At 48.6% G+C, this 14615-nt stretch overlaps 1 protein-coding gene across 3 annotated transcripts in view; it reads right to left on the minus strand.

The window, feature by feature from the left end:
• The window catches only part of nav3 (neuron navigator 3), a 175668-nt gene extending 163529 nt beyond the window's left edge, over positions 1–12139 (minus strand). For all 3 annotated transcript variants that reach the window (XM_076051580.1, XM_076051576.1, XM_076051575.1), the window contains exon 1: positions 11642–12139. In XM_076051580.1, the coding sequence (XP_075907695.1) occupies positions 11642–11914 (273 nt within the window). In that variant the 5' untranslated portion in view covers positions 11915–12139. The remainder of the gene's footprint in view (positions 1–11641) is intronic.
• Between the last annotated feature and the right edge of the window lie 2476 nt (positions 12140–14615).

The following is a 14615-nucleotide window of genomic DNA, read 5'->3' on the forward strand; positions in this document are numbered from 1 at the left end:
CAGCAAGAAGCTTTTAGCAAATGACCCCCTGGTGGCAGCTACAAGGATCTTCTTGTCCTCCAATTCTGACTCCAGCAATCAGTCTGTACGCTCCAGTCCACAGACCTCCTGTATCTTTACTGGATCATGAAGGAAATAATTTTGGAAAGGAAAAAAAAAAGTTTTCTTGCTTGCTCAGGCTTTCTGGTCCACTACAAACCTGCCTCTGGGGTTAATGTGTGACCCTTGACCAATTTGCCTGCCGTAAAGGCAGTGACCTTTAATAGTGAAAGAGACAAATGCGTAAACTCTGTCGGCGTAAACTTCACTTCTAGTCCAGCATGCAGGAAGAGCAATTATGCCATTAAAAGCGTTACACCCCAAAAATATGAGCCTAAAGAGCGAGCGAGCGCTTTTCATCAACAGCGACAGAGAAGAAATTGTTCCTCGCCTGGCGGGCGGAGGTCATAGATCAACAAGACTCCCATTGGGTGTGAGCTTTGGCAGCCAGTACCACTGTCCCAATGCAGATGTAGCGCAACAAACCGACTGCTTGTTTAACTGACAAGAATGGAGGCTGTCGGGCTGTGAGAGGAAATGAGCGCGGCTCCGAAAGGGCCCTCGGAGGATGCATCAACAACAGAAACCAGGGAGGTCAAAGCAAGGAAGCGGGAACGGGGCTCTCACGTGGGAGCAACAAAAGCCAGCAACGGCCAGTAAATAAAAGCAAACTCCAACGTGTCAGGAGTTTTTACCCTGTGAGAAAACTCGGTCCTGCCCAGAACAGCAGAGCTTTGTTGGCCATTTGGGAAAGGCCGAGAGCTTAATGTGCAATACAAATTAATGGCATGTAATGGGGAACCTTTTCATTGGCATGAAGTTTCTGATGTTGAGGCTGTAATACTTTCAAAAGTGGAGCCATGTTGGCAGCTCAGTGGAACTGACCCACCTGTGGCCTGGGGTGGGGTGTGCACAGCAGAGGGGGGCAGAGGGGCAACAGCATAACCATGAGGATGGATTATGGTGGGGTTCTGTGGGATGGATGCAGGTCATTGCATTGCGTCGGGCTGAGGACTGTCATTCATTCTGTCTTTTCGAATTCTGGCCGTTGCTATTTTGGCTTGCGGTGGGTCTGTATGTAACCAAGCGTACAGCAGAATGCCATTAAATGAGATGTATAATTATACGTACGGGTGACTTAGTCTCTCCAATAGCCTTTACTTGAACATCTATAAAATTTTGGGAGGCAGACGCACGGACATGGTGTGAACACCAAAGCCACATACAGGTTGAGCCGGGGCCAGGAACCAACTGCAAATTCTTTTTACAGTAAGAGAGCGACGGCAAAAGCTCGGCCGCCAGACTGCTGCTTCTGAAAGGAAAAAAAAACAACTTTATAATTTGGTTTACTGTAAAAGAGCTCATTTCATTTTGGTTTTTCTGGACGTAGATGCTGGGACGTGGGGGGAGGCGGCCGCAAGACTCCAGATACAGTTTCACAACATGCAGTTTCACACTCAATTTGCTCTTACCAAAAGGCCACGGACACATCAAACGCTTGCATGGCTCACTCCAGACTGGCCCGTGGGCCTGGAGGGGGTCACGCTCCACCCCAGAGAGCCGCCTTGGTCTGAGCGGCGCCTCGCCAACAGCAGCGGAGCGAGACTGGCGAGCCAAAAAACCGGCACCTGCTTTTTCAGAAGTGCAGTCTTTCACTCCAGTTCCAAAACATTTTTCGCCGAAGACCAGCATTCACCGCGACCGGATTTGCCAACGTTAATCTATCTTGCCAAGCTCCTGTAGAACGTTTTTTCTTTCCCCCCCCGATCCGTCTTAAAATTTCAGTGGATTACATTATAAATCCTTCACGGATAAAGAAGAAAGAGGTGCGGCAGCAAGAGGAGAAGGGGGAGGAAAAAAGTTAGAAACAGTTTAAACAACGGCTCTGCGTGGAGGCTGCCAGCGGTCGCTTTATCAGAAGTGGATGGCAGCCTCGCATTAAAAGAAGGACCGCAAAAGTGCACTCAAGGCCTTTCCCATCAACATTGTTTCACTTTGCTCCTGAAGAGTTTTCTGGAAAGAATTCCATTAAAACACCACAAAGCACAGTGGCTAGCCACAGGGCGGTGATAAGTAAATAAAAAAATAGCAACAGATCCGGTGGCTCCACTTGAGATATCGTAGAGAAACAGCCGCCCAATCAAGTCCCTTGTTTTTGTAGTCGTATTGATCCAAAAGGCTCCTCCCGACATAGCAGGAAGAAATGTGCCAAGAATTTATTGTCTCTGGCTAAATTCCTTTGTACAATTATCAATGAATTTCATAATTAACAACCTGTATCAGTTGAACTCATTGACCTACTGATGAACTCACTGAGCTACTTCTTGGTATATCCCTTAATTGACACAAAAGAAACCTCGTAAAACATGACCATATGAGAAAGGTAAAGATTTCCATTTGGGAATTTCTTTTTTGACTTGCTGAAAAATGCTTAAAAATAAAAAAAAAAAAAACTGGAAAAATGTCTGGATTCTGGGGGTGTGAGGGAGAAAAAAAGAAAAAGAAAACTAATGAGTGCATAGTTGCTGGTTGTGGGTAATGATGAGTCTAAATGTGAGGGCTAACCGCTCCAAAAAAACATGTGTGCTCGCTCTGTTAAGCGCCCCGTAAAAGCTTGTGCCAGAGGAGGGTGCAGCAGGCAGCCACCACCCAGCAGCCCACCAGAAACTGCTGCTTTTCATCCAGCCATCTGCGCTCGAGGCTCCGTTTGTTTTTCATTTGTTTATCAAAAACATCCAGGAGTCAACAGCCCTCACTCGCCCCTCCTGTTTTTTGTTTTTTTTTGAAGGCGGGACGACACAAAACCAGAAAGACCTTTTTTTTGTTTTAAGCTGTTGAGTGTCAAACAAGGAGACGCATGACAACGTGGAAGAGGACAAAGTCGCGGTGCGTCCTCATTTGAGAGCGAACGGCACCTTTTATGTCTTCAGAAGTCGTTGCCTGGAGAGGCCTGCGGTGAATAATCAGAGGCTCCTCTGTGTGTGTGTGTGTGTGTACGCGGCGAGACGGTCTTGTGGTCTCTTTCAGCGCGTCATGACTCAAGACGCTGTTTACCCTAAACTGTGGCCAACAACATGCTGATGGAAGTGACGATGTTTAAATGCGTGCTGGCATGAAATCCGGGCGACAGACAGTATTTAGTCGACCCGTCAACAACTGAAAGACCCTGGATGAAGCCTTTATTCTCACACAGACCAGATAAGCGTCAATTCGAGAGGTGAAGCCACACAAAAAAAGCAAAGCCTCACTACGTGTAGCTGGCAAAGCAGGAGAAAGAAAATACTTCCTGTGTGAGTCTTTATTTATTGTGCCGTGAACTGCGTGTGCCGTCAGCTGCTCCCTGTAAAAATGGCCAGAGAACATTGTAAACATGTTGATACTCCGGGACCTGCGACCCCCGTTGTATAAGCCAGCGTCCCCGAACTCTTCCACTTCATGGCCCCCCAAACAGTATTAGCCTCTGACGAGGGGGCGCCCTTCGCAAACCAAAAGACGAAGCTACAAGAAACATCAACTTTTAGAATGTTTTATTCTTACTTGCTATTCAATAATTGTTGCATTAGTTTAGAATAATAATACTATCAACTAACATTTTGATAATCATGTTGATCAGCTAACGCCAAACTTAAAGTGTGCTGTCCATATTTTCTTACTTAAGTTGGCAAATTCAGAGGTTTTGTTTTGCAGCAGTGTCTTCCCCAGCTGGACTGTCTGTCTGTCCCTTCAGTCTGTTTGTCACAAACCTGTTATCTATATTTTGTACTCCTTCGACTAGCTTAAGGAGCAAATCACCTAGATAAACCAGCACGTCACACACACGACGCCATGAACAAATATTTTGATTGGCAGGCAATCAATAAAAGGATATTTAATTCAATTAATTATTATTCATTTGTATTTTGTTTGTCTTTTCTCCAATTTTCTGCGGCCACCCTAGTGCCCCCTGGTGGTACCCCCACTTCGAAAACCCCTGTGTGAGTCACGTCACAAAGGCCGCCCACTCGACTCTCAACACCCGCAACCCCTCCTCTCGAAACACGAGGCACGTCCATGGAGCGAGGCGCCACTTAGTGCACATTTCGAGATACCCGAGGATGTTTGTTGTCCGAACTTGGCCCGACATTTCCTTTTTTTTATTATTTTCTTTTATGCTGGGTTTGAGGCTTTCCCAGGTGTTTCCTCACAGCTGTCTGGGTCACGGCTAAATGCGCCGCAGAAGGGAAGATTAATATGCGGCTTGAAAAGCTGGAAAAAGTTAGGCGGAGAAGAGCGAGAGGAGAGAGAGAGAGAGAGAGAGAGAGAGAGAGAGAGAGAGAGTGAGAGAGAGAGAGAGAGAGAGAGAGAGAGAGAGAGAGAGAGAGAAGACTGACCTGTTCGCTCGGCACAGGGGAGGTTATCTACGACAGCTGGAGAGACGGAACCGGTTGCCAGGTGTGCGTTAACTTTCTCCTGCTGCTGTTTTTCCAATTATGACCAGTGGAGAGGAAAAGTAGGGAGGGAGGGAGCGGGTAGGTAGACGGAGGGATGGTGGGGAATATGACAGAGCGAAGGAGTCAGGGGGTCGGGAGGGAAAATACCAGTAAGCGAGCGGGAATATGAGAGGAGGGCAGGCGAGGACTCGGAGAGGAATGCTGGGAATGGGAAAGAGCAGAAAAGACAGTGACAGGAGGGTGAAGGGAAAAACAACAAGGGCCAATGAGGGGGGAGATAAAGAAGAGGGAGAAGTGGTCGAGGCCGCAGCAGGATGCTGTTTTATTTATGCACAACAACGCAAGGATCATTCTCTGTTTCCACTAACACTCTTTTCGTTTAATAAAGGCATTTGACTTGGTATGGATTTCAATTTGCAAGGTGCAAGTGCAGCATAATAATATACTGTAAACAATGTAAAACAATCCTAGGGTCCTAGAGGAAGAGTGAATGGTGGATCGAGGTTAAACTGAATCAAAGCTATTTTACTGAGAGCACAGCGGGAAAAAAAAGGAAAGAAGCAGCCCTGAAAGGCCCGCAGTGCGCAAAATTCATTTCAAAGTTTTCAACTCAACAATGTCCGATATGAGAAAAGCTCGTCCTTCATGCTCCAGACTCCACCTCACAGGAAGGGGGGGAGTTCTAAAACAGGTGGTTCCGGAAAACAGTGATGTCACAATCACTGTTTTCCGGTTATTGTGATCACCGATCGCTCCAAGGTGAGTTTTTGCTTTTCTTTGGTCTTTGTCCTTTCAAGGACTTTGTTGTGTCCTATCAAGGACCCAACAAAATTTTGTGTTGATGGCTAAATATACATAATTTTTTGGATAATTCATCTCGTGAGGCTGGACCCAAAATGTGTTGAATGCGAGGTCTCTTGTTCTTGTTGGTCTAGTTTCCTCCTTGATGAATTCCTGCTGCAGCGCCACCGCAGGTGAGGAGGGGAACGCATGATTCAAATGGTCGGTTGATTTGACAAAGTGCAGCGTGAGAGCAAATTTTGGATGCTGTTAGCTTAATATATCAGGAAAGGTCATGTCTATAGGACAATTATGAAGACATGATGACAGATGGGCTGCACCTTCAGCTACATTTGAACACATGCATGATATTATAAATGGGAATTTAACAAAGAAGAACGACACGTGTAGCCGTTGCTGCTCCGGCAAATGTACTTCTGCGTCTCCACAGCAGGTCACAGAGTTGAAGCGGCGTAGGTTTGCAGAATCCCGCAACACTTTTTCTCCTTTTTTAGTCACGTCCCGCCGACTCGTCGACGTGAATTACAGGCTTGCAGAGACACAGAGCGCCGGAGTATGCCGGACGCGTGTTTCCGTGTAACAAACGCTCGTCTTTTATGGCCCGACTCCAGTGAACGAGCCGTCCCTCTCTTGGTTCTTGGGATCGTTTAAGCGGGTCTACCTTTGAAGTAGCGGCAGGCCCGGAGCGAGGGCTGCGCTGCCGTGCCGTGCTGTTCTTTGGTGTAGACACTGCCACACCAGCGTCTGCATGACAGCAGGGTTTTACTTTCATCCACAGACGCAGTACACCACACCACCCCCCACCCCCACCCGCTCCCCCCCCCACCCCCCCACCCCCGAAATCCAATCAGTGTCGAGATGCACTTGCGCACAAAGCAAGAGTAAGAAACATCAGAGGAGGAAACCTAAAAATATGTTCTGACAATAACAGGGTTGCGGAGAGGCTTTGTTCGCTTTAATCTCAGTTATTTGTTGAATTATGGAGCTGCGGGCCAGGCTCTGGATTTCTTAGGAAAAAAAGGGAGAAAAAAAATCGCTCTGTATACTCAAATCAACGACACGAGGACAGAGCGGAGTCCCATTAGGAAAAATAAAAAAAAGTCACACTTTGTTGATTCATACCTCCGCAAAACAAAAGTGGTCCCTGAGTAGTCTGAGGATCCTTCACGGATTTATGTGTGACAAGCAAGTTCCTTCCCTCGCTGTGTTACCCGCCCCCCCCCCCCGACTGGATGTCACTGCACGGTATTTGTAACTGGTGTGACTGTGACGAAAGCACCGGGCACCCAGTGCTCTTCCTCTCCTCTACCCTCCTCTCCATCAGAGAAGCCAAAGGCTGCCACTCCATGAAATACAGTCGGGGGTGCAGATTAGAAGAAGAAGGCCTTTATTGATCCCACGGTGGGGAATAGTATAGTATTGCCCGAGATATCGGGGGCTCATCGTGCAATCGCAGCGCTGTAGGGGGGAAATGTTGCAGAGGTGGACGGACAAAAGCCTTTTTTTTTTTTTACATTTAAAAAAAAAAAGAAAAAAAAAAGGAACCATAAAGAGCAACATATGTTATTCTAATCAGATTCTCTTTATTGTTTAACATTGCCAAATGCCGTGTGCTGCAATAAATCACGCCCTTGTCCCCGACTCGGATCGGCCTGAATGCGTCCCAGAGTCGGGACCCGCTTGTTAACACGTCGTTCCTGATTGCTGGAGCAGACCGCAGGGCCGTTAACCTCTGGAGCCGCCAGCTCTGCCGAAACCTGCGAAGTGGCAGCCTGATCAAAGGGGCTGCCACTTTTCGTCTCTTCCGAGACAAAAAGTTTTCGACCGGTGGCCTCCACTGTGTGCGGTTTTTTATTCTTTGCTCTTTACCTCCCTTTACTTTAAATCACTTCCTGGCCTGGGAGAAGTGCAAATATAGCAGCGGCACCCCTTTCTGCTCGTTAGCACTCACACCTCCCTCAGCGGCGGCTAACTCTTTCTCTCTTCCAGATATGGAGCCCTGCGCGCACGGCGACTCAGGACCACCCGCGACTGGACACGCTCAGACGCCCCGCTAAAAATGTCTGTGATCTCTCTCTCGTGTCGGCAGTGTCAGTTCGGAGGCGGCGCTGGCTAGCATTAGCTGAGCGTCGCCGCTAATCGACCCTCCTGGGAGACGTGTCCTGCACTTTAACGACCGCTCCAGAGCAGCTTTTAATGTACAATGAACTGAGTGACCATGATGAGGCCCACTAAGTGCCAGTTCGAAGCACGGGTGCATTTCCTTCAAAAGCAGTGCGACGGCGTCTTTGGTGCATTCCTGCGTCCTCGATCATTTGGATCTTCTTGGACATGATGCTGCGCTGGAAATTGACCCACGCACGCTGAATGAGAGACGTCGGGGGTACAGACAGCCGGAAAGTCAGTCAGTCAGTAAGTAAGTTAGGAAGTGAGTCAGAAAGGAAGGAAGGAAGGAAGAAGGAAATAATTCAGTAAGTAAGTCAGGAAGGAAGAAAAGAAGGAAGAAAGGGAGCAAGTAACTAAGTCAGTCAGTCAATCATCTACATCCCTGATCATCTATCTCAGTGCAGAGTGGGACACACACACATAGACACACACACACATGAGCGTGCACACACACACACACGCACACACACACACACACACACACGCACAGCAACAGAGAGGGAAGATCAACAGGATGTTGTCCGGTCTCCAAGTGGGTGAGTGTGTCTGGCCCTTGTCTGGGCAGACAGAGACGGAGACAGGGAGAGAGAGAGAGAAAGAGAGAGAGAGTAGAAAGAGATAGAGAGAGAGAGGGAGAAAAGAAAAGAAAAAAGCACTGTGTATTTATTCCTGAGGAGGGACATTCCAGGATGACACCTCCCTGAAGGCTGATCCTGGCTGAAAATAGCAGGAGAGCTTTGCACTGACACCTGAGACAAAGACGCCTTCATTGCGACGGCATTTCACGTCTTTTTTTTTAATTCTTTGTCAAAACTTTGCGAACGTTCACGAATCACGAAGTCACGCTCATGATTTCCTTCTGCTTGTTTTAAACAGGACGCACAATAAAAGGTGCAGGAGAAAGACACAACATGACTCTAGGCTACTGATCGGATTAAAAAAAAGAAAGAAAGAATGAATGAAAGAAAAAAGGATACAGAAATAATAGAGCGTGACAGGCGGCTAAAAGTCAGTGAGTAGAGGCGACGGGGGCCCCTTCATCACGGCGCCGAGCCGGACGGAGCGGCTGCCTCGATGTTCTCGGAGCAAAGACCAAAGAAGGTGTTTCTGAACAGAGGGAGTGAGCTCATCACCCGGACCGGCGCTGTTGCTGTTCCCAACGTGACGTTCGCAGCAACATTCAGCAACAAGCCCACAGTCTGCAATGTTAACTGGGCGCCAAATGAATAAACAGATAAATGATTACTATTATCATTAATATCAAAAAAGCACAAAAGATCTGCTTAAAAAACAAAAACAAAAACAAAAAAAAACTTTTAAGATGCCTTAAAAGATGCCCCCCCCCTCCCCCCGCCGCCCCCCAGAGGCCTGTGTGGTTTTGGACGCCTGCCAAAACATGTTGATGCTGTGAGATAAGATGCTACCAGCGGCGGCGGTACTGGCACTTCCTCAGAGCGCAACTCAGCTCAGATAAGCTCTTCGTTCCTGGGCCCTGTCAGTCAGTCAGTCAGTCAGGCAGTCAGGCAGTCAGTCAGGCAGGCGGTGACTGATGTGAACAGTCAGCCGGCCCCTTGGGGGGAAGATCACGCTCAGATTCTCGTCCAAAAGAAAATGCGATGCGTCCCGTAACCTCAGCGGCCACTTTATTATCGTGTTCCGGTGGAACGTGGCCTGGCGAATGCGTGCTCGCCAGGTTCCGCGGACTTACGCTGTGAGCGGTGGCAATTGGACCTCTGACGTCAACAACAACATGAGTTTTTCCTCTACGGATGCACGGATCGTCCCTTCCGCCATGTGATTGACTGGTTAACAATACAACGTCAGCACATCCTAAAGACGTGCTAATGACCACTCTGCATGGAACTCCATCCTGACAAGTTTTATGAAATAATGATCTTGAATTCTCATTTATGAGAACACGAAAATCAGTGAAAGTAGGGGAACATTTCAGTGTTTCATGAAAACCATTTCCAATGTCTAATTGAAGAGTAAGATTTAAAAATAAATTAAAAACTGTGCAAAATTCTGTGTGAACACAAAAAAAGGGCATTTTAAAGAGCCTAAAATATAAACCATGATGCTTTGTTTACTCTTCTAAGGTTTAACACACACAACTAAGTGTCATTACAATACAAAGCTTTGTTTTAGAAATGTTCAACTTCGGTAATGATGGCAGCATATCAACACTTGATATTCGTTCTCTAAAATCACATTCAATGAGACATTCAAGGCAACAACTGTCAAAGCCATCCCATAATGTGTTCACCCATCCTGACTGATTCTCCTGCACTAGTAATGTTCTTAGAGCATCCCAGCAGATTATTACATGAAACTGATTATAATGGAGTTCAGTGCAGAAATTCATCAGTAATTTGAACGGTAGTGCATGTATATACATGTAGTTGGCTGGACAGGTGCAATGTTAAACACAAGCAATGCACTTGACTTCACGTCAAATGCACAGCCAGAGTATTTTGACCCTCCAAAACAATCCGCTGGATCCTACTTGACAATAGAGGCTCCTCCAACTAAACAACGGTGCAATGACAGCGTTTGCTCCGCCTTCACTCTCCCCCACCCTCCTCCCACTTTAGTCTGAAAGGCCCTGGAGTAAAGCTCTTCAGAGACGACACAATACAATTAGACAGGCTAATTAACCCCCGTCCATACCACCAATTCCTCACCCACACCAACAGGCCGGGGCAGGCAGGACGGTTCCGCGTGCCTCGAGAGCCTGCGAGTATTTCAGGGAACGTTCTGGAAATCGCCAAAAAAAAGCCGAACCTGATGTCTCGGGGGGGCAACAAACCAAGGGTGACGCCGTACGATATTATGGCATCACGGTCCAGTCGGACGCAGGTACCAGGTACGTTGGGGTGAATCTCACTTTGCGACAAATAATGTCCAATAGCTGTGGTTGCACGCTAATGAGTCGAGCAGGAGCGGCCGGTTCACTGGAAGGTTAGCGATGCGCTGCAGACACACACATACACACGCATGCGCGTGCACGCACACACACATTGACTCGCAGACACCCCCTGCAGGTGATTTGGACCCAGTCACGGACACACTGGGAGGATTTAGAGGCAGGAGAGTAGCTGGCTGGATGGCTGGCTGGCTGGCTGGCTGGCTGGCTGGCAACACTTTGATGTTTCACACGCACGTTTCCTCCAGGTCACGAGGAAACTCAGCCAGCGGCTTTGTTCATTATCAAAAGTTCGGGAAGGTGAGGAAGGGAGGGAGGGAGAGAGGGAGGTTGGTGGTGGTGGTGGGGGTGAGGCAGGGGGGAAACAGGAAAGTTTCACTTTGTTCCGTCTGACAGTGCGGGATGTGGGAGGGGCCCAGAGGCCGCGGCTCAAACTGTTTGGCGGGCACTTTTGAAAAAACGGCTCGGGAAGGGCTGGACCCCTCAGCTCCTTCCCCAGCCCGGCCGGCCTGCAGACAATGAGCTGAACACTTTTGCAGCAGAGGAAAGGATTTGGCCCGGACTGTGATTGGAATGGGGAACGACTTGAAAAACGTTTTCTTTTTTTCTTTTCGCAGCCCTCGCTAAAACAGCTGTGACATTCTGTCGCTGGTGCGACTGTATGAAGAATATGCAGTGGAAAGGAGAACGCAGTGACTTCCACCCCACTCTCCTCACCTCACCTCCACCCTCCCCGACCCCCCCCATTCCATCTGAAGAGCTACACAGGTAGCCCTTTGAATTAGCATTAGCTTCCCACCCAAAAATAGATCCAAACAGCTGAGCCCCTTTCATCAAACACAACCACTGAACTCCTGGCACACCGGCGCGCGCACACGCATACACACACACACACACACACACACACACACACACACGGCAATTAGTAAATTACCCACAGACTGCGCTGCGCGGACGGAGGGATGAGGTAATACGCCGACTGTGTTTCATTACTCATCTCGCTTCTCCAGCTTCCACCCCCCCCACGCCCCCCCGGTCCCCCTCATCCCGGATGACGAATCAAACCGCAATGTCATCCCTGCTTGTAGTGACTCATGGAGGTCGTGCGGCGCGGCTACATGCAGGACACCTGCTCCCACTCTGCTCGAGGGAGGCGTGAAGAAGAAGAAGAAGAAGAGGATGTCAACCCCCCATCCCCGCCCCCCGCATCACAACATTGGTTGGGGGGGGGGGGCTAACCCTTGAACCCTTGACCCTTAGCACCCAGCCTCCCACTGACCTTGCAGATCTTGCTCTCCTCCGTCTGGGCCCGGCTCTTGGCCTCGCCCCTCCTCTCTGGCTGGTACTCGGACTTGACAGACAGCTGGCACGAGAGGCCAGGCGGCGGGGCGCCGCCCCCCTCACCACCCTGCTGCTGCTGCTGCCGCGCCGCCATGTAGGCCTGCGAGGTGGCCGCCCGCACCGTGCTGGGGATGGGGAGGGCCGTGTGCACCGGCTTGGCGCCCACGGCTGACGGCTGCCTGAGCTTGGAGGCGACACCGACCACCGGCATGGTAGCTTCCCGGGAGGAGGAGGAGGGGGAAGAAAAAAATTGTAGTGATAAAATAGAGGAGGGGGAGGGAGGGGGTGCCACTCCACAGTGAATCCAACTGATTTGTCGCGCGGGAAGTAAGGGAGGACTAAAAAAAAAAGAGAGAGAGAAAATAAAAAGGGGGGAAGCAGTTTCCTCTCAGAGAGAGAGGAAAGCCGCTGCTCTCATTCTGTGGCCTCCAGCGAGCGGGACTCACAGAAACTGAGCGAGCGGCTCACTTCCTCCACTTCACTCCTGCCTCCTTCTCCTCCCACAAGCAGCACTGCTCCCTCCCCCTTCCTCCCTCCCGCTCTCTCTCTCTCTCTCTCTCACGCTCTCTCTCTCTCTCTTGCTGTCAAGTGTAGCTCGCGCACAAGTCGGCCAAAATAGTTCAAGGGGGCCGTGAACTCTCCCGGAAGGTAGAAAACCGGCACTCTGGGACACAGCTCAGGATCGAGGCTCGGGTGACTGAGCGCGTAGAAAAAAATAAAAGAAATGTGAGTGTGTGTGTGTGTGTGTGTGTGTGTGTGTGGCTCACATAGATCTGATTGCGTTGTGGGAACTTGTCTTTTTTTAGGCGGTACAAATCTTAAGTTGTTGGTGTTGTTTTTTTTATATACATATACAGTATTTATGTACATATCTATATCTATATATCTATAAATGCCTTTACTGTATATCTCTCTATCTGTATATATATGTATATATATATATATATATGTGTGTGTGTGTGTGTGTGTGTGTGTGTGTACATATATACTTACATACATACATAGATACAGTACATACATACATACATGCATACACAATCTAGTTCAAGCTTTCACAAAGTTAAACACAAAGTTAAGGCTTTGTGCGAACAGTAAACAGTCGTCCAGTTTGGGCAAAAGTCCAGCTTATAAACTGCAAGTCTTTGAGACTTGTCTTATGGAAAACAGGACGACTTGGGACGTCGGGAGGACAACGCTCGCACCCACTCGGTCAATGACTCCGGGCTTCTTTGGCTTTTTGATAAGAGAACCGGAGGGGATGAAAGTTCCAGAATCACAGAAACAAATAGATAGATGATCGAAAAGAGAAAAAAATGGACCCCTGGATGAACTGCAGTTGGGGGCGTGGCTGTGCAATGTGAATGTGCTACCAGACTGATTTACTGTCGCTCAATTGATTTTCGGCTACCGAGCTTCTTGAGGTTTTGGATTCTGTGCCTTGGCTAGCGGCATATTCTGTCTTTCAAAGAATTGCTCACACACATTCTCATTTTCCCACCCGTGTTCCTTTCACATGGAAACAGTGAAACGTTAAACAAATCTGTTTTTTGACGTACTGGACTTTTCTTTTTTTTTTAATGTCCTGTAGCCAGTGTCAAAACTCTAGAGGTGCAATCAAAGTTTCTTTTTTTCAGTCCATTCAGCAACATGTATCCCACATCCAAGTCAAAAATGGATGTTTCAGCAAGATAGTGTCCCTTGTCACACATCCAGGACAAGAACAAGAACTTCAACTTTTGAAACCGAGAACGCATTTTCTGAGATTGTGCGAAAGTTATTAGCCAACTTTTCTATTTTTGTGGCTGTATTTTGCTGCAACCGTGCAAGTTTGACTGAGATCACACATTACACCTTTGTGTCTTCATCCTGACGACGCCACACTCATCACAATTCGAAGTTGCAACCGGACGTGCAACCAATCAGAGGAATTGAATACGTGACGTTGTGGCCGCACAACTGTCACGTCTGCGATGGGCTAGGAAGGAATTTCTCTGGCAAACTATATTGTGAATTTCTTCAACCCCTGAACCATACGGGAAGTGAACCCACTCGCAACATGAATAAAGAAAGCTGGCCTGGTAAGCCAAAGGCCTCGGGTGATCCGACATGGCGCGTCACTCAAAACTGATGCAGCGAAGAGGCTGCCGACTTCCGACAGATATGACAAAGCTGACATGTTCACCCAAACATCTGGGCCTCCCGTCAGTCCCCTCGTTGGAGTTTGACGGTGCGTTTTACGCGTACTACCATACCGTGCAATCAGCCCGTTCCCAGCAGTTACACATCAAGACGACAGAATAAATGGCGCGGAGGAAGACGTCTTCTGACAACTTCCAACAACGTCGGGAGGAAGGTGATTCTTATCAGATGTCTCACAGCTCGGTGGGAGACACGTGAGGGCTTCCTACAGTCGGGCTGCATTAAGCGGACCCAGTATGACATGGGTTCTTTCTTCTTTTTCTTCTTAGCGAATGGCTCCTTTCTCCGTGCGAGGCTTTTAAGGAGGGCAAACGTTTTATGTGGAAAGCGCCCATCTGGTTCAGTTTATGGTCGAGGAGATGTGCCGAACCGAGAGGCGCGTGCTGCAAAGTGTCGCGGCAAAGCGCAGCTTTTTAACACGCCGATGTCAAATTAAAAACAACAGAGGACAACGGGGAGGGAGGAGCAGCGGACATTACCTTTGCAACTGATACCTATAATGCACCCTCAAAGATGTCGTCTTACCCATCGTTAACCCAAAAGGTTAAAGGCCGAGGTAAGTAAACAGGCATTTTGCCCCGATGGGGTCTTTCGTTTGCATTGATAGAGACTCTCACTTCCCCATCGGAAGGCAGAAAACCAGCCACGCCAACACGTTTTCAACCACTGCACCGGGGGGCCATCGTGACGGTCCTGAAAATACAGGAATAACA

Source organism: Nelusetta ayraudi, unplaced genomic scaffold (genome assembly GCF_046127955.1).
Source record: "Nelusetta ayraudi isolate G7.1 ecotype Tasmania unplaced genomic scaffold, CSIRO-AGI_Nayr_v1 ptg000135l, whole genome shotgun sequence".
NCBI lineage: Eukaryota > Metazoa > Chordata > Actinopteri > Tetraodontiformes > Monacanthidae > Nelusetta > Nelusetta ayraudi.